Below are 18095 nucleotides of genomic sequence, written 5' to 3'. Positions count from 1 at the left end.
TGATACTTTCAAGAGAACAGGGCTTGATTTTTTTTTCATCCCAATCTCTTTCCACACCACCAAATCCTACTCAGGCTTAGAAAAAAATACATATTTGTCCATATAAAGCTCGGTTAATCTCAGCGTCCTTCCTTTCTCATTACACACTAGCACAGAAAGTCAACATCTGGCCCATGTTTGCAGAAGCCACATTAAATAATCTATGCTAATTCTCTAAGAAAATTTAAAGCCAGAGCAAAAGATTTGGGAGGGTGATGTAGCCCTATTAGGAGACAGCAGAGAGGAACCAGACAAGGAAAATGATTTTTTATTACAAGTACTTACAAAAGGGAGCACTGGACATCAATTATCCATTTTCTGTGCTCACTCTCTCCTCCCTCCCTCCTTCCCTTTCTCATGGATGCGCATGTGTGTAAAGGTCAGAGGTCACCCTGGGATGTCATTCCTCAGGTGCTAACAGCATGTTTTCTGAGGCAGAGTCTCTACTGGCAAAGAGCTCACCTAGTAGGCTAGGTTGTCTCCCTCTCCCTCGTGCTGGGCTGACAAGTGTGTGAGCACACCTAGTGCCCGGCTGACAAGTGTGTGAGCACACCTAGTACCCGGCTGACAAGTGTGTGAGCACACCTAGTGCCCGGCTGACAAGTGTGTGAACACACCTGGTGCCCGGCTGACAAGTGTGTGAACACACCTGGTGCCCGGCTGACAAGTGTGTGGGCACACCTGGTGCCGGGCTGACAAGTGTGTGGGCACACCTGGTGCCGGGCTGACAAGTGTGTGGGCACACCTGGTGCCGGGCTGACAAGTGTGTGGGCACACCTGGTGCCGGGCTGACAAGTGTGTGGGCACACCTGGTGCCGGGTTGACAAGTGTGTGGGCACACCTGGTGCCGGGTTGACAAGTGTGTGGGCACACCTGGTGCCGGGCTGATAAGTGTGAGAGCACAACCTCGCTTTTCACAAGGGACTGGGGCTTGAACTTGAGCGCTTAGCCTGAGCTATGTCCCGAGCCCTGAACATCCATTTTCTTGAAGACATTTGGATTCCAGAATTAAAACTTCATGCTTTAAGTAAGATATTTATGGTTTTACTGAATAGACTAATTCTCTCATGTCTTTCCACTACTAATTTTTGGACTTTATTATCAAGGCTTTCTTTTCTGTTATTTTCTACCTCGTAATTAATTTCTTTTCAGTTTTTTATTTCATTAATATTTCTCCTTTGACTACATACTTAGCCAACATTATTCCTACAGAATACAATTTTAGCTTTACATTTCGGTTTCCCTATAGATTGTACTTATCATACTTTGGGGTCAAATGTAGTCCTAACTCCAACTCCTGGGACTGTTTCCACTAGAACAAATTTGCTAGTGTTCCAACTTCCTTAAGGCCATAAACTTGGCATTTAACTCCCACTACACAAGGCTCTCAAGGTAGCAGTTCTTCATTGCATCCACACACTTACAGTGCAGTGGAGAGTCGACGAGCACCTCTGAGTCTGGGATCATGGAACTTATCAACTGACACATGCATCAGAACATCACAGGGTATTCCATAAATACACATTTTAATCTTTTTATGTATAAGCTAAAATTAAAACATGAAGCTATTAGTTTCAATCCAGCTCCAATAGTGGTTTGCAGTCTGACTGGTTTTACTGTGTAGATTTAAAATAAAGAAATAAAAAACTCTTAAGTAGCAAGTGCTGGTTTCTCAGCAAATATGGAGAAAGTGGGAATAAATAAGAAGCAATACGAACAGTATGTGTCCAAGTACCACACTTGTAGTTTCCATGCTCCATTGGCATGGGAAGGGAGGGGCTTGCTTTGGTACATGTTTAACCCCCCGGGAGCTGGTCTATAACACTAACGTGCCATGTCTGGTTTTTACCTAATAGAACAGCCAGTTCTTACAAAGCAAGTAGACAAACCCCCAGTGTCCTCTGTCTGTGTTGCAGATGGACAGTGTAGGAGACAGTCCAGGAGCTACCGTCACATTGTAGCACTAGTCACAACTTCCCAGGAAAGCTAACACTTCATGACAGCTCTTTCTAAGGGACAACTCCGAGGCTGGTCTGGGAGCCCAGATACTTTCTCATTACTAGGCTCTACTAACTTCTGGGCTTTTTCCATGGTAAGTTATACACAGGTTATTTTGTAAACCTCAATGTCACATGCCAAATGTTCCTAAGGATCTATCCACTGGGTATAGAAAAATGACTCAGCAGCTAAGAGCACTTGCTATTCTTGTAGAGGACCCGTGTTCAGTTCCCAGAACCCATGTGGCAGCTCACAACTGTCTGTGACCCCAGTTCTAGGAAATCTAATTCCCTTTTCTAGCCTCAAAGTACCAGGCACACACGTGGTACACACATATATATATGCAGGCAAAACACACACATAAAATATAAGTAAGTCTTTCAAAATAAATAATTCACTATTTTTAAAAATTATTTTCTATGTGTGTGTGTGTGTGTGTGTGTGTGTGAGAGAGAGAGAGAGAGAGAGAGAGAGAGAGAGAGAGAGAGAGAGAGAGAAGGAGTCAGTTCTTTCCTTTTACCATGTGGGTTCCAAGGATCAAACTCAGGGATTCAGGCTGGATGGCAAGCACTTTTACTACCTGGGCCTTCTGGTTGACCCTAACTTACTGTTTTCTATAGAAATATTTAATAAAAAGTTAGCCTGCTAAAGTAGTTCACCTTTGTTTTCTTCTCTAGCAGTTTCAGAGCTAAGACATGCTTTCCAACAGCCAGTCTGTGCCTAGCAAACGGCCCCTTGCATCTATTATTCAACAGGGAACAAGTAGTAGCCATTCCCAAATAATTAGGCTGACTAATTATGCAAAGAAGGCCAGGAAGGAGCACCCGGGAGAAAGCTTTTTCTCTAGTCCCCTGAACTCTCAGAAGCTAAGAGGTGAAATCACAGTCCTGTGAGTTAGTCTGTCAACCTCACTATATCAAGTCAACAGCAAAAATGCAAGTTTTGAGACTGCTGCTAACTTTTCCAGCACGAGGCTCCTGTGCTGACAGTCACAACTGTGCAGAGTCTGTCTGTAGGCTCACCTGTCATTCAGCTGTCAGTGTACAGTAATAATAGAGCATCCTTCCTTCTGACGCATCTTTTCATCTCAGGAGAACACAGTCAGCGAGCCCCAGTGGTTTTGACAGGATCACAGGTGACTAAAGACAGCTAATGGGGCCACAGGGCTGCAACGATCCATGTCATCCGTACAGCCAGCTGCTGGAGCTGCGCATGAAGCAGCTAGTATCAGACAGCTGCGTAAGAAACCCTCCAGCTGGACTTCAGTAAGTGGCTCTCTGTCTCTCCCACAGAGACATCTTAGCACACATCTCACAAGACCTATGCTCCTAGGACAAGTTCTAAGCAGCATGACGAAACACACCACTTTTTATTGCCTGGAAGGAAACTCTGTGTGTGTGTGTGTGTGTGTGTGTGTGTGTGTCTGTCTGTCTGTCTGAATGACCATAAAGAAGCACTCATATCTGCTAAGTTTCTAAAAGGGAACACTAACAGCTGAATGTTCTCAGATCGTTCTTAGAAGTGGATGCCTATAGTTTATCATAAGAGTTCAAAGGAAGATTCCAAATGCATACACTTAAAAAGATTATCATCGAGACTGACATCATCGTCGTCATCATGGACACAAAGTCTTACGCAGTGGTCTAAATTGGCCTCAAACTCACAGAAATCCTACTGTCTCAGCCTCTGAGTAACGCCAGCATCAGGCACAGTAAGATGCCGCAGAAGATGACCGAAAGCTGTCGCTACTGAAACGCAGACAGGAATGGGCAGCAAATGACTGAGAGCGTGAGGACCCAGGACGGAGGAGCTACTCAGAGCGGGAGCAACCTGCAGGCAAGTGCAGCTGTGTGAAAAGGTAAGCGTTCAGACAGAGAGGAAGGGCAGCACCACAAACAAGACAGGACGTAGCCTGTAGCAGCAGGTGCTGCCAAGAATTGGAGCCATAGCCCAAATGAGGCTGAAATGGCAGCGTGAAACCTGGTAAAGGAGATGACCACCTTCAGTATGGTGCCCTCTCACACAGACCAGGTCTGGAACACGGGGAGCGTGTGCCAAGGTGGGAGGACCGTCTCTGCGATGCAGCTCTGTGACTAGCGCAGCTCTAGGCAGGTTCCGTACCTACTCTTACGCCTGGAAAATTAGTTTGTCAATGGGTTTGCAGTAAGTTTCATGATAATTAGAGACGATATGTGCAGCAATTAAACAGAACACTCGGCTCAGGAGACAGCGCACAGTAACTGAAACTTTCTATTAATGCACAGTTACATTAGTGCAGACAGTAGCGCTCACACATGTGGCTTCTAATGGGCCACGCCTTACATGGACAGTGTTGATGACGATGACGATGATAAGAGGGAATTGTAGAGGCGACACCAGACTTAATAAGCTCATCTGCTTCTGGTAACATCTGACAGTCAAATCAAGAAAAGTTCAAGCTTGCTTACAGGAGAATTTGCAGTTTTACTCTGAACTCTGCCATTACATTTGCAAGCTGAGTTTTATGCTGCAGAAATGAAATGATTTACTCTTGTACCCCCTCCCTCTCATCCCTGCCTTCCTTCCTTTATCACCAGCACTGACCACACCATCCTGCTAGTCATGTGACTGAGAGCCATTAGGAACTGGTCCAAAGGTTCTGGTGGCTACTGTGGGGTAGGAAGGGTCTTGAGCACGAGACATGTTCAAGAGCCTGAGTGTAACGTGTCTCCTCGCTTTTGAGTCGCCTACACCTGCACGCATCTTTAGAATTTTTACCCATGAACTGTGCGAGATGGAGATTGTCATCTGTGGCCTGCAGACATGTCGGTGAATCTCGGCAATTTCTACAGGTCGCACGCTGTGAAGTGGCGCAGTCTGCCTCTGTACTGTGCAAGGTACCTGGCCCTGTAACTGTTCTGCGTTCTCTTTGTTAGTCCAGCAGGTACGTTTGCTCTTTAAATATTTATATCTTCACTCAAAAAGCTCAGATTTCTTAGGAATATAGGTTGTTTAGAAAAGGACTTATGTTAATTTGTTAATTTTATAATTGTGGAATATATTTGTGGGAAATTAATCTCCTTAAATTTAGCAGTTTTTATTATGTGAATTGATTTTAGTGTTTTTAATATTTTAAAGAGTTCATGAAGAGACCTGGAATTGAAAACTGATGAAATGAATTACATTGGCCAACACTTCCTTTCAGAAGTTGGTGAACTATTTACTTCCTTGTCCTCAGAGATAAATTATGAGTATAAGATGATTTATGAGTGAAATTACAACAGTTTAGGGTCCTACATGGCTTCATTTTTAAAAATTGGCACTTTTGTTTCTTAGAAGTTGAAAAAATAGTTTATCTGTATGTGAAATAAATGTGCCATATTATTAAAGACCTATGGCATCTGGCATGTAACAGGTCAAAAAGGGCCAATTACAGAAATCGACAGAGGACAGGCTTTTATTAGCCATGGTGGCATTTCTAGCACAGTAGGCAATTTAATCAGCTTTAAAGTCTTCAAAGTTTTGAAGTCAGATTTTTCTGGCTTTAGTACTTACAACAATACTCAAAAGTAGTTTTTCAAGGTAGGAGCCAATATCTAAACAGGCAGATTTGGGATTTGGGTTACATGGTGAGGGCAGAGGGCCTGCTTAGCACATGCGGCCGAGGGAGAAGGGGAATCAGGAAGCAGCAGGTGTACTGTTCTAGCCGTCAGCTGCTCACAGTGCTCAAGGCTGTCAGACTGACAGTCACGTACGTGCTAGTTCCCTATGCATGATAATCTCATAGCAGGCGTATTCTGGACAGCACTGTCTTTGGAACTGTGGGATTTCTGAGCTAGGCATGGTGGCACATGCCTGCAGCCCCAGCACTTGGGAGGGTGAGGACAGAGGATGAAGGTTCACGAACAGCAACATCTCTGACTAAAATAACTTCACTTGTCACCTGGTAATAATCATGTCAGAAATGGATTTCTAGAGGACTCATCAGGAGAAACGGGAAGAAACCAACCCATCCTAGTTAAAGAAGTATGTTGTGTTTTACGTATTGGCTAGTCGATTCTATCATATGACCGCAACACTTACCAAGTGGCAAAAATGCAAGACGGTTTCCAGCCATGGAGAGCTCGTTGAGGCTGGGCAGCTGGCAGAGATGGCGCGGCACACACCACAGTCGATTGCGGTCCACAGTGAGGTACTGCAGAGAAAGGCACAGGTGAAGCCTCTCGGGCAAAGCTAGCAAACGATTGGTAGAAATGTCTAGTGTCTGCAGCTCCTTCAAATCGCCAACCTCTACAACCAAAACCAAAATTAAGATAAATCGCATTCTGATGAACTGAAAAGATAACATAAAAAATAGTCAATCCTGCTACAGTTCAAGTAAGTAAAATCAGTTCACAGGGCTGTGTCCAGACGCGACGCGGAAGCGCAGGATCCAGAGCTGGGCTGCAAGCCACCTGGCCTAGACAACCCTTCTCTCATGTGTGTGCAGAGATGTGCTTGCTCATGAGTGCATGTGTGGAGAAGTCCACACCAGCCATCTTCTTCCGCTGGTCTCCAACTGGCGCTTTCCCCAGGTTCCACCCTCTGCACCTGCTCTCATCGGCTACGGTTACGGATGCGCACCACGGTATCTGGCTCTTTATGGGGATCTGAATTCAGGTCCTCAGGCTTTGATAGCAAGCACTTAGGGAGCCGTCTGCCCAGCTCCTGCTAGTACTGAAAAGTGCTGAATGGAGAAAGAGTGGGAGGCACAGAGTGATGAACCTGATCCAGAAGTCTCACGCAGATGAATCCAAGATTTTGATCAGGTAAAAAGGAATGGTTACTCCAAGGTGTGTGTTTCTGATAGCTAGATAGCTGACCTTCTACAGATAATAGGGGGTTTACAAGAGAACGCACCCCAAAAAACAGAACAGAACTAAATGGAAGATACGCTGCACTAAGAAACAGGGAATCTTTGAAGACTTAATCTACCTCCTGTTTACTCCATCAGTCCCTCCTAACAAGTAACTACAGTTTTAATCTGCTCCAAAGTCAGTGCAACCATGTTCTTGTCATATGCCAGGTAATTATGTGCTGCTAAGTGAACACTGATAAATTCTTTACAAGAAGCTAAGTCGTTCTCAGGAAGCGATCACCATTTCAGGGGACAGACATCCACACTGTCTCTAGATGCCATCCTCCACGCCATGGCTCCCCTAAGCACTGGAACGGACAGTTCTACTTGTTCCACTCCACAGACGCGTGGTTAGGAGCTACAGCACCGTCCTGGGCACAGAGCAACACCACTTCCGTCAGGTAATAGTCTTACACCTTCGCATGCGCTCTTCTTACTGCGACTGACCAGGACTTAGCCACACGACAACTCTCACACTTACTACACACCTGCTGGTAAGTTATGGTTTACAGAGTAAACCCCAACATCCAAATGAAGATGAGATGGTAGAGACCTACAAAGCTTAAGTATATTTATTATCTACATATTTACCGAAAAAGCTTTCTGTCTTTGCTATAAAATTACCACTAGGAACATTTAAAAATGTTTTATTATACTTATTATCATCATCATCATTTTTAGAGTATGTACACATACTTGTGCTCAGAAGTCAGAGGGCAACCTCTGAGAGTTGATTCTCTCTGCCACCACGCAGGTTCTGGGCATCCAGCTCCGGTCACTAGGCCTGACCACAAGAGCATTTGCCTGCTGAGCCATGTCTCTGGCCCTTGAAATATCCCTAGAAACAGCTAAGGTTTTATATGAAAGCAAGGCGAGGTGAAAATAGGCTAACTTCAAGCCACTTTCCTGATGCTGGCAGACTTGTCCTAGTGTGTCCATGATTCACTGTTCAATTTCTGCAAAACTGAGTAAAACGCTCATGTGAAGACAGGCAGGCATGATTCTCTGCCAAGGGGAGTTTTGTTCCGTCTGAACTTACTGGGTACGCACGGAGCTCCAACTCACTCTTTGTTCACCTCTCAGCTGTGACAGAGCTGATAAAGTCCACCTCCATCTCTGTTTCACAGACAAAATTACTACTTATGTGGGGTGTGCCGATGGGGGAGTGTGGGAACTCATATTCTAAAAGTGAATAAAAACAAAGAAAAATAGAAACAACAGGAAGAAAACGTTTTTGACCTACTCAACACAGAGACTACAGGAGCGCCTGGACCCCTGCGTGGGCGACCAGAGGATGGCACAGCAGGCGGTGCCCTAGGAGCCCTGGTACATACAGGAAGCCAGGTGTGATGGAGCTCAGAGGAGGGGGAGGCACACGAAGAGCCCAGGCTTCTGGAAAAGTTCCTGGGGAAGGAGCCTGGAAAAGCCAAAGGAAAGAGGATACTGCAATCCCAGCAGGGTGTGGGGTGTGGTAGGAAGCATGAGGAGAGGCACAGAAGAGAAAACTGAACAGCGTGCCCATACCCAGCATAAACAAGTGGAAGAACAGAAAAGAATGCCAAGGCCGAGGGCCTGCTGGAGGCGGGGACGTTGTATGGAGACAATAAACTGTTTAGAGAGCATGAAGTCCTCTTTGGGAGCGCCAAGGACATGCACAGAAAGCACCAGGTAGAGGAGCCTGGGCTGAGAGGGCGAGGGTGTGTGTCACTATAAAAGATAAAGTATCAAGGAATTTCAAGAAAAATCCAGAGCCATTTTAAGAAAAGCAGACAAACTTGACTGGGTCTGGAAACAACACAGTAAGAAAAAGTCAAGATCAAGTTTAAGCTCCAGTTATCAACCTTCCTAACGCTGCGACCTTTAATATATATGGTTCCTCACGTGCTAACCCCAACCATAAAACTATTTCATTGCTACTTCTTTAACTGTGATTTTTCTACTGTTATGAATCATAATGTAAATGTGTGATAAGCAGAATATCTAATATTCAACCCCCAAAGGCATCAAAAACTGCTGCTCTAAATCATTAGTTAAGATATATTAATGCAAATACAAAAATTTGCTTTCCTAGGAAAGAACATATAAATAGGAATTATTAAAAACGAATCAAGCTGACGTCATTTGACACTCTGGAAACCAAAGTAGAAGACACATTGTTTTTAATGCCAGGGTGCATCATCCAGGTTTGAGCACAGGCCGCATCACTGTGCGGGTCTCACATTCCAGAGGGCTGAAACTGTACAGAGGAGGTGAACTGACTAACAAGGTTAACGGCACAAGAGAAAAGCTCCATGGTAGATCTGAAAAGGCAGATGAAAGAACCAGTGACAGACAGGTAATGGGAATTAAATGATCAGAAAGACAGAAACGAACAGAACTTCAGATACCTACAGGACAGAAAGAAATTACAAAAAAACACTTGATACTCCAATAAGAAGAGAATCAGGAAAAGAGGATAGAAAAGTTTCAAAATAGTGGTTAAATTTTAATCTAAAGATCCAAGCAGCTCAATAAAGACCAGAAATACAAAGAGATCTACACCTACACTCATACATCATAAAAGGCAGCTGTTGGAAACAATGACTTATGTGCATGATATCAAGACAGCTAAAACCATAAAACTTAAAAGCCAACAAAGCAACTGAAATTGCACACTTTTAAAAAAAAATCAAAGTGAGGGCTGGAGAGATGGCTCAGAAGGTAACAGCACTCGCTGAGCAAATCTGACAGGCTGAATCCAGTCTCAGTACTCTCTTGCCCCACCCCTCAAATAAAATTAAACTTAAAGGAAGAAAAATATTTGAATTGCATAAACCATAAATGGCAAAATGATGGCTGTGAATACAACCATATAAATAAGTACATTAAATGTAAACTGGGCTAGGTGTGGTGGCGCACACCTTTAATCCCAGCACTTGGGAGGCAGAGGCAGGTAGATCTCTGAGTTTGAGGCTAGCTTTGTCTAAAAAGAAAATTCTAGGATAGCCAGGGCTATGCAGAGAAATCATCTTTAGAAAAAAATAAAAACAAAAAAGGAAATTGACTAAATAATCCAATCAAATGCAAAAGGATGTTAGACTACCTTTAAAAATGTTATGATATCTATAAGAAACACAAGTTAGAGGCAAAGGCATAAAACTAGGTTTGAAGTTCAAGGAGGAAAAAGCACAGCAAGCAAACGAACCACACGAAACAAAGTTATTTTCTATCACAGAAACAGACAGGACAGTGTGTGCTACCATAAGAGATAGAGAAATAGTTCATAATGGTAAAATAGTAATTCAGGACAGTAATTACAGGTATATACATAACTAATAAAAGCTCCAGATGAAGGGATGAAGTAGCACGTCAACACACCGCTGTCACCAACTGACGGAGCAATAGTCTAAGTATGGCAGGATCACACATGACCGACTCTTCTGACGCCTTAGAAACTGCACCAGAAAACACCGTTTTGGAGCACACGATGTTAACCCAGGGTTAACTGTACGCTACCCCATTAAATACTGAAATCACACAAAGGATGCACTCTGACAAAATGAGATTGAAGTGGAAATACACGGAAGAAAGGGATCTCGGAAATCCCCAAATACTTGAAAATAAAGCAGCATATTTCTAAATAACCAAGTAAAAGAAATTGAAAAGAAAATCAGAAAATGTTTTTGATCAAATAAAAACAAGAGCAATGCCCAAACTGATGGGACACAGGCAGGGAGGTGGTGGGTGGCAGCTGGAGCTTGGCAGCTCTCGGGAAGCTCCAGACATGCTTCCGAAGCCTCCACCGTGCCAAAGGAGAAAAGAGCGAGCACTAAGCTCAGTGAGCCAAGAGAACAAGCGAAGCTATGATAATGAAGTAGAAGTCTGTAAACAGACACTCAGTAGAATCAAAGTCCGTTCTTACATAAAGCTGAGTGGCAAAGCTTAGGCCAGGCAGCAGGCAGGAGGGAAGGGGAAAGGCAGACATGAACTGCTAACATGGGACAGAACAACTTTACAGAAATTAAGCAATTTACTCCAGTAGGAGAACAGATGAACTCTGGTATGCACGCACAATCCACTATACTCAGAGACGAAGGAAACAGTGCCACACCGCACGCGGAATCTCACGGTCCCCGATTCAAAGGTCACACCGCACAGTAGCGTTACACATTCCTCTGGGAAAGGCTACACTCCTGAGCTGGACAGCACAGCAGTGACTGGCTGGCAGGCCCGGAGCGGGGACTAAAGCTGGTAGACAGGATTTTAAAGAGGTCCTGGGAAGGAGAGGGACTCAAACTCCTACACACACGCTGGATCCTAGGAGTCTGAGTTGCTGTATTTTTTTTTTAGAGTAACTCAGGATTATCTTAAATTTTTTCCTGAAGGCTATACAAATAATATTCATGACTTATTAAAACAAAACTTTAAAAAATCCATATGTTGACTTTGTGAACACTGTAAATAAGTACAATAGTTACTCTGAGTATAAATTCACACAATAAGTTTCTTAACTGTTTTTAGTTCTAATAAAAACAGACGGACTGGCTGGCCAGTGGTCCTCACGGAGACGGGCTCCTGTCTCCAGTGCCCCAGCACCCTGGCTTTTGTATGACAGTGCTGGGGACCTGACGGCCCCGTGCTTATGCAGTAAGTCCTCTACCAGGTGAGCCATCTCTCCAGCTCCGGTTTTATCATTCTTACACTGAACGTGTTTATACTGAAAGTGATTTGTACTGACAAATTTCATATTTTGACAACTTTGAAGTTATTTATTGCTATGTCACCTTGAGATCAGCACAGTACAGACAGACAGACGTGCCACGCCCCTCTGTGATGCCAATAGCCTTCTTCCCATTCCAGCTGGGTCTTCTGACCACACCTCTTTGACCCTGCTTCACTTCTTCCCCAAACATAACCATCACTCTCTAAGTCTCATTTCCTTAATGTCCCTTGAACAGTCCTAACTTCACAACTGTTGGTCACTGTTTACTTTTATGCTAAATACACAAAAGCCTTAAAACCTTTCAGCCACTTGTATCTTGAAGATGCCTTTGATGCCGCCACACAGTCATTACTGAGTCCAAGCATAAAAACAACATCCGGGTACTAATTTCAAAGAAAAGCAGTAAAGTCCCCTTTAAGTCATCACTCCATGGGTGCACACTGACCTAACCTAGAATTTAAATGGGATGGGAAGGAAGCCACCCACTCGAGGCCAACCCAGTGGCCGGCCGCACAGAGTCAATAACAAGGCTTGCTATTTCCACGTCTGCCTTTCTTTTTCCGGAGCCACTAAAAACAGCTCCAACTTCAGCCCCACCGCTCTCTGGGCTGAGGAGGACATGAGAAGAAATGGAAGCCTCTTCAGCGCTAGGTTCCTTCTCACACAGCACACCTCCCCCTCACTCATGCACATCTTTTGATGCAGTTTTAAAAGGTTATTTCCTTGGCTATTTAGATAAAAACAGGTCAAAACTGTTAACTGTTAGGTATTATCAGCCATAAACCTTTGGGTTATTTATTCATTATTTCCACCATTAGTTTGCTGTAAACAAACAAATATCTGTTTACTTCAAGAGGTCACTATGTGATTACATGAAATGGACCATATAGTTAAATTCAATGACACACGGAAGAAAAAGACGCATTTCAAATTTCTGTTCATCATACTATAAAGTGTTCTCAATGGACACTTGGATATAAACAGTTTCGTGATTTTATGGCTGACGTCTTATTACAGAGACAATTACAAACACATTATATGTTTTGTGTCTAACAGAGAAAGGGGCTCTGAAGAACCAGAAACTAAGAAGGAGAACCTTTCTTGGGGAAAAAAAAAACTGAAACACATTAACACACACACACACACACACTACAACAACTACTACTATGCAGGTATAACATAACTTGAATATTAGTGTACCTTAATGCAAGTTTCAAGTAAGGGTGTACACTACCACAGATGGTAAAACACTGAGGTCATTCACACGGAAATCGGGAAGGAAGAAAGTGATGCTATTGTCCCAATAACTGCTTGCCACTGTCTGAGAGACTCTGACGTGACACAAGAGTGAAATGCAATGAAATGAACACAGATGCTTGATCAGACCGTACCCTCTCTACATGACAGCAATGTAACTGAGATCTAGCAGAAGCCAGAAAAAGAGAGTAAAGTCATCTGTAACGTAGACATAAGAAATACCTGGGAGTGTTTATCTCAGTACCACAGTGACATGTTGGAACAACTCACATTATCAATCAAAAAACAAAATGCCAAACCTAAGAAAATATCAAAAAATACACAGGAAAAACTCAAGATTCATACTGACAAATTCATAAAATCATACTAAAAATTTAAACAAGATCTCAAAAATAGCATTTTTGGACAGCAAAATTCAAATTCATAGAAAGAACACTCTACTAAAATTAATATACACATGTAATTTCATTTTTTTGTACTGGAAGTGAGATTATTGAACATGATCTGGTAGGATACAGCAGACACTGTGGAAGCCCTCAGGAACACAGGGCCTGCCACTTGTCCAGGGGACAACGACTAGGGTATATTTGATCCTGTAGTCTCAAGAAAGAGCTATTTCTCAGTGCTTCAAACTCCTCTTCACTATGTCTTCAAACTCCTCTACACTAACCTTGGTGAAGTCCACTTCTCTGAGATGTGGGTCTTCTGGTGGCCAGGGAACCTGAACCTGGCTTTATGCAGAGCTTCAATCACGTGTCCTTATCCTGCAGCTTGGGGTGAACGGATATGATGATCCGGCAACTGTGAACCCCAGTCACTGTGCTGGGGCTTTCCAAAGGCACCACATATACCTGCCTGGAGCCTAGCCTGGGGACCGCTCTGAGATCAGGGACTTGAATAACTGCCAGAAAATTATTGTCGAGGTCCCTTCGGACAACCCAACTAGGCAAGAGGCTGCACATACTACCAAGAAGCCTGCAATTTGCAATCCCTGCATATCAGGCCCTCATGGGGAAAGGGACTTGGTCAGCTTAATTGGCTGCAAAGTGATTCCAATTATTTTTAAGTGGATGAAAGACTTAAAAGGTAAGTATCTTCTAAAGGAAAGAAAACCCTAAAAATATTAAAAAGAAAAGTACTGAGGAGTTTTGCAAAATGTTACAGAACTGGAATAATAAAAGATGAAGACATCCTTAGATGTGAACACAAACAGATTCAAGTTCAGCAGTCCTGACAGTGTAGGCTGCATCAGCGCCAGCAGCTGGGACCCGAGGAGAAAAGCACCTCGAAAGGAGTGATGGGGAAGTGAAGAGCCACAGTCTTCAGGACTCTAGGGGTCAGGTGAGAACATGGAGGTGCCACCAGCAAGCATTGCTTCAGAGCTGACAGGAGGACACAGATGTCCAAGTTTAAGCAGCGTGGAAAACACTGGGGTTCTGCTTTAGACAGAGAAAAGACTTTGGTAACCCTGATACCAAATCTGAAGACCAGAAGAGGTCTCACCGTGAGAACCACATCCCAGAGGATGCCCTCAGTTTCACCCACCCTAACAAAGCCAGAAGGCCCAGAAGGCCACTCTCTCAGGAGGGAAGGTACCAGGGGTACTGGTTAAGTCCTGCTCTGACTTAAAGTTGGAAAATACCCAGCATTTTCACAAGTAGTTGTGTAGCTATCTCATACTGACATTATGGACCAGAAGTGTAAGGTACCTAGAAATGCACCAATTAAGAGAAACTCAAGACTCCAAAATGATCAAGATACTGAAAGATTTAAACAAGACTTTAAAACATATATAAAAACAACAGTGCTAAATAACAAGACTCAGTTTCATAAAGTGACTACCCTTTTTTCTGGTTTTTGGAGACAGGGTTTCTCTGTAGCTTTGGAGTCTGTCCTGGAACTAGCTCTAGTAGACCAGGCTGGCCTTGAACTCACACAGATCCGCCTGCCTCTGCTCCTCTGCCTCCCAAGTGCTGGGATTAAAGGTGTGCACTACTACTGCCCGGTTGTAGCCACCTTTATAAAAAATGTAACTGTAACCACAAGAACACTCACCCGATGCAGTGTCTGTCCTTACCAAGCTCAAGATGACCAGGCATAACTGAGTGGTAGAGAACCAATGCCAATGTGCTGTGGAGTCCCAAAACATACCAGCCATAGCTGACTATAAAAACAACCCTTAGCGCCAACAAACGAGCCAGAAAGAGCAACCCCCCAAAACAAACAAAAACTAGACACACATTAAACAACAAAACAAAATAAAAAACAAACAAACAAACAGGACAATGAGCCCACAGTCAGAGACTGTAAGGATAGTCAACAGACCCCGACATAGAAACAGACTAGGCATAATGAACACTTTTAATACTCCTAGTCATACCAACGCCAGACCTGCCAGGATAGAACACATAATCACAAAGAGCTGCTTGTATGTTCACAGCTTTAATATTCAGGAGGTTGTCATCACTGAGAATTAATATCAGAAAGCACAATGGAAAAGAAAACCAATCATTTAGTTATTTTACTAATACACCGATACATAACCCTTTAAAGTAAAAAAATCAAAGTAGTGGGGGTGGAGAGATGGCTTTGTAGTTAAGAGCACTGGTTGCTCTTGATCTAGGTTCAGTTACCAACACTCACATGGAAGCTCACAACTGTCAGTAACTCCACTTCCAGGGGACCCAATACCTTTCCTGACAAATGTATCTATATGCCTGCACACATGCAATACGCAAACATACATACATGCACTAACAAACACTAAAAAGAATCCACTTAGCAATTAGGAAGACCCATTAACAAAGTGTCATTTATGAAAAGTAATTATTTACAGGAGACTTTTAAAATCAAATACAGCTGCATGTATGACATCTGAGAAACATAAGAAACCATTTGCCTCGATTATGTCTAAGTATCAAGCTTGTCAATAAATCCCCAGTAGAAAATGCTTAGCTTAAAAGATACCACTTCAATTAAGAAAAGTCACCTGTTTTGACATTTTCCGGGTGCCTTGTACTTTATTAAATTACTCACTAGAACCCCACTCAAGATTGTTAAAAATAAGTTACTTCTCAGATGTTTACTGAGTATCTAACCAAATAATCTGGCACCTGAAGCACCTGCCAAAATGCCACTGAGAATGCTGCAGGAAAAAGCAAACCAAACAAGAAAGTGCTCTTTGCCGCAACTCTAACTAACTGCAACAGAGATAGTTCAACTCTCTTCCTCAGATATATTCTCTTTGAATTTTAAAAGCATTTATTCTAAAACTTAGCATCTTTATTATTGCTTTGTATCGATGCATGGATGTCTCCTCAGAAAAGCTCTTTATCTCCTTCCTTCTTCAAGACTCATGGAGACCACATTCACAGGTTCTCATTTGTGTTTTATTTTAGCACTTGTCTACTGCAGATTTCTTCTAGGTCTGACTTTTTCCTCTGTACTGAGATATCACAAAGGAATTTCCCGGCTTTGACTTGCAGGAAACACTAGGTGTCCATTGTTGGCATAAAGCCATTATAATCAGTCTCAAGACAGCACAGTATCGCAGACAAGAATACCTCTTTATTTCACCATTTTACAGACAAGAACTAAAAGCAACCCATATTCTGTCCTCTGAAAAGAATATTACAATGTTACTACTTTCATCTCACTTTCTAAGCTTAAATCAGGGAGATGTTTTAAGGAGAAAGTATTTAGCGCATATACAATATTACAAAATAGTTCCTTTAGTTTACTTCTTTGAAGTTCCCATAAGAAAAGTAACTACCTTAAAAAAGAGAGGGATTGATCATCACTGACTGAATACTTGGTTTAAAAACTCTCCAGGGGCTACGGAGATGGCTCTGTGGGTCAGAGTGTTTGCTGTTCAAGCATGGTGTCCCGAGTCAAATCCCCAGCACATGTAAAAGTTGGGTGTGGTTGAGTATGTGCCCCCCTATAGCCGCAGTGCTATGCAGGGCAGAGACAGGAGGATCACTGTAGCTTGCTGGCTGCCTGCCCCATTCCAAGCTAAATGACATCCTGACTCAAGGAAACCAAGTGGAGACTAGTACGTAAGAATGTCCCATATCTTCCTCTGACCGCCACACATGTGGCCTTCCACTTATACCTGCACACACGTGTAAATATATTACACACACATATACAAATATTTTCCAATATATTAAAGAATCTCACTAAAGCCACAAATAATTATGACTTCTAAATGCAAACTCCTTATGAAAAATCAATAGGAAACTCACGTTAGCAGTATTTGCATAAAAAACTAAGAGACCTCTGGGTTCGCAAACTCGGGTTATGGGTCTTAATTCAAAAGTAACAGGACCCTGTTGCTGTCGCTTTATGGCAGTTTCATATGGAGAGATGTAAAAATTTAAACTTTTCTATGCTGCCTCCAGTTTTACTCCTAAGATCATGTGAACATGGATAATACAAATTAATTGTTATTATGATGATACCGCATCACACATTTTGGGATCCCAAGAAAAGCAAAAAATTCTAAACACCTGTTACACCATCTTTAAAAAACCAGTTTCATTTATAAGAATGACCACAAAGAAGTTTGTTAAAATTCTAAAAACTGAACTTTTTAAATAGTTGACTGAAATTCAACATAACAAAGATTAAACAATTCAATAAATGTGTATATTTATAAGTTCATGCAAATCCATACTTCTGAGGATCTCACACGTTCTGTCATTATAAAGTAGAAAAATTCTAAGTTTTTATAGTTTCTGTTAAAACTATCACAGAAATTTGTACTGTGCTTCTAATGAGAACTCATAAAAAGTATTTCTTTAGATTTCTATCTATTTTCTAGCCTTAAAAAAAAAATCCTTCATGGGATTGCATTTGGCTAAAAAACTAGCTGCTATCTACCAGAGTTCACGGTCTTTATTGTGCTCTACAAATCTTTTGTCTGTGCTGTATAACAAAGCTTTCAGAAGCTAGATAACGGAGGTAAGGACAGTGGAAGAAAGGCCCAGAAGAGCTATGCGTACAGAAGCAATGGCAGAGAATTCCACACAGGCACTTGTTTTCCACAGAAATGTTTTATATACAGAGAGAACGCTAAAGAACATGAACATTTCCCGTTAGCTTTGTGCTTGACTCATCCTGGCTCGCAAACTAACAGTCCAGTGAGACGGCGCTCAAAGAGCGCCTGAGAAAGAACTCAAACATGCTCACCCAGAATTGCCGAAGCACTTTTACCAAGCG

The 18095-nt window shown here is 42.7% G+C and overlaps 1 protein-coding gene and 1 non-coding gene across 3 annotated transcripts in view; both read right to left on the bottom strand.

Moving 5' to 3' along the window:
- Lrrc28 (leucine rich repeat containing 28) overlaps nt 1-18095 on the bottom strand; it is a 99296-nt gene that overhangs the window by 32227 nt on the left and 48974 nt on the right. Inside the window, exon 6 of one of the 2 annotated variants that reach the window (XM_057756292.1) lies at nt 6100-6306. The exons of the other annotated variant lie outside the window; for it this stretch is intronic. Coding sequence (XP_057612275.1) covers nt 6100-6306 — 207 coding nt within the window. The remainder of the gene's footprint in view (nt 1-6099; nt 6307-18095) is intronic. 2 annotated transcript variants of the gene reach the window in all.
- Nucleotides 13783-13917, bottom strand: LOC130865617 (small nucleolar RNA SNORA70). The gene has a single exon (XR_009056170.1). It is a non-coding gene; the product is annotated as a small nucleolar RNA SNORA70 (small nucleolar RNA).

This window comes from Chionomys nivalis, chromosome 23 (genome assembly GCF_950005125.1).
Source record: "Chionomys nivalis chromosome 23, mChiNiv1.1, whole genome shotgun sequence".
In the NCBI taxonomy this organism is placed as follows: domain Eukaryota; kingdom Metazoa; phylum Chordata; class Mammalia; order Rodentia; family Cricetidae; genus Chionomys; species Chionomys nivalis.
Note: the sequence above shows the minus strand (reverse complement) of the source record. Positions and strands in the feature narration are given on the sequence as shown.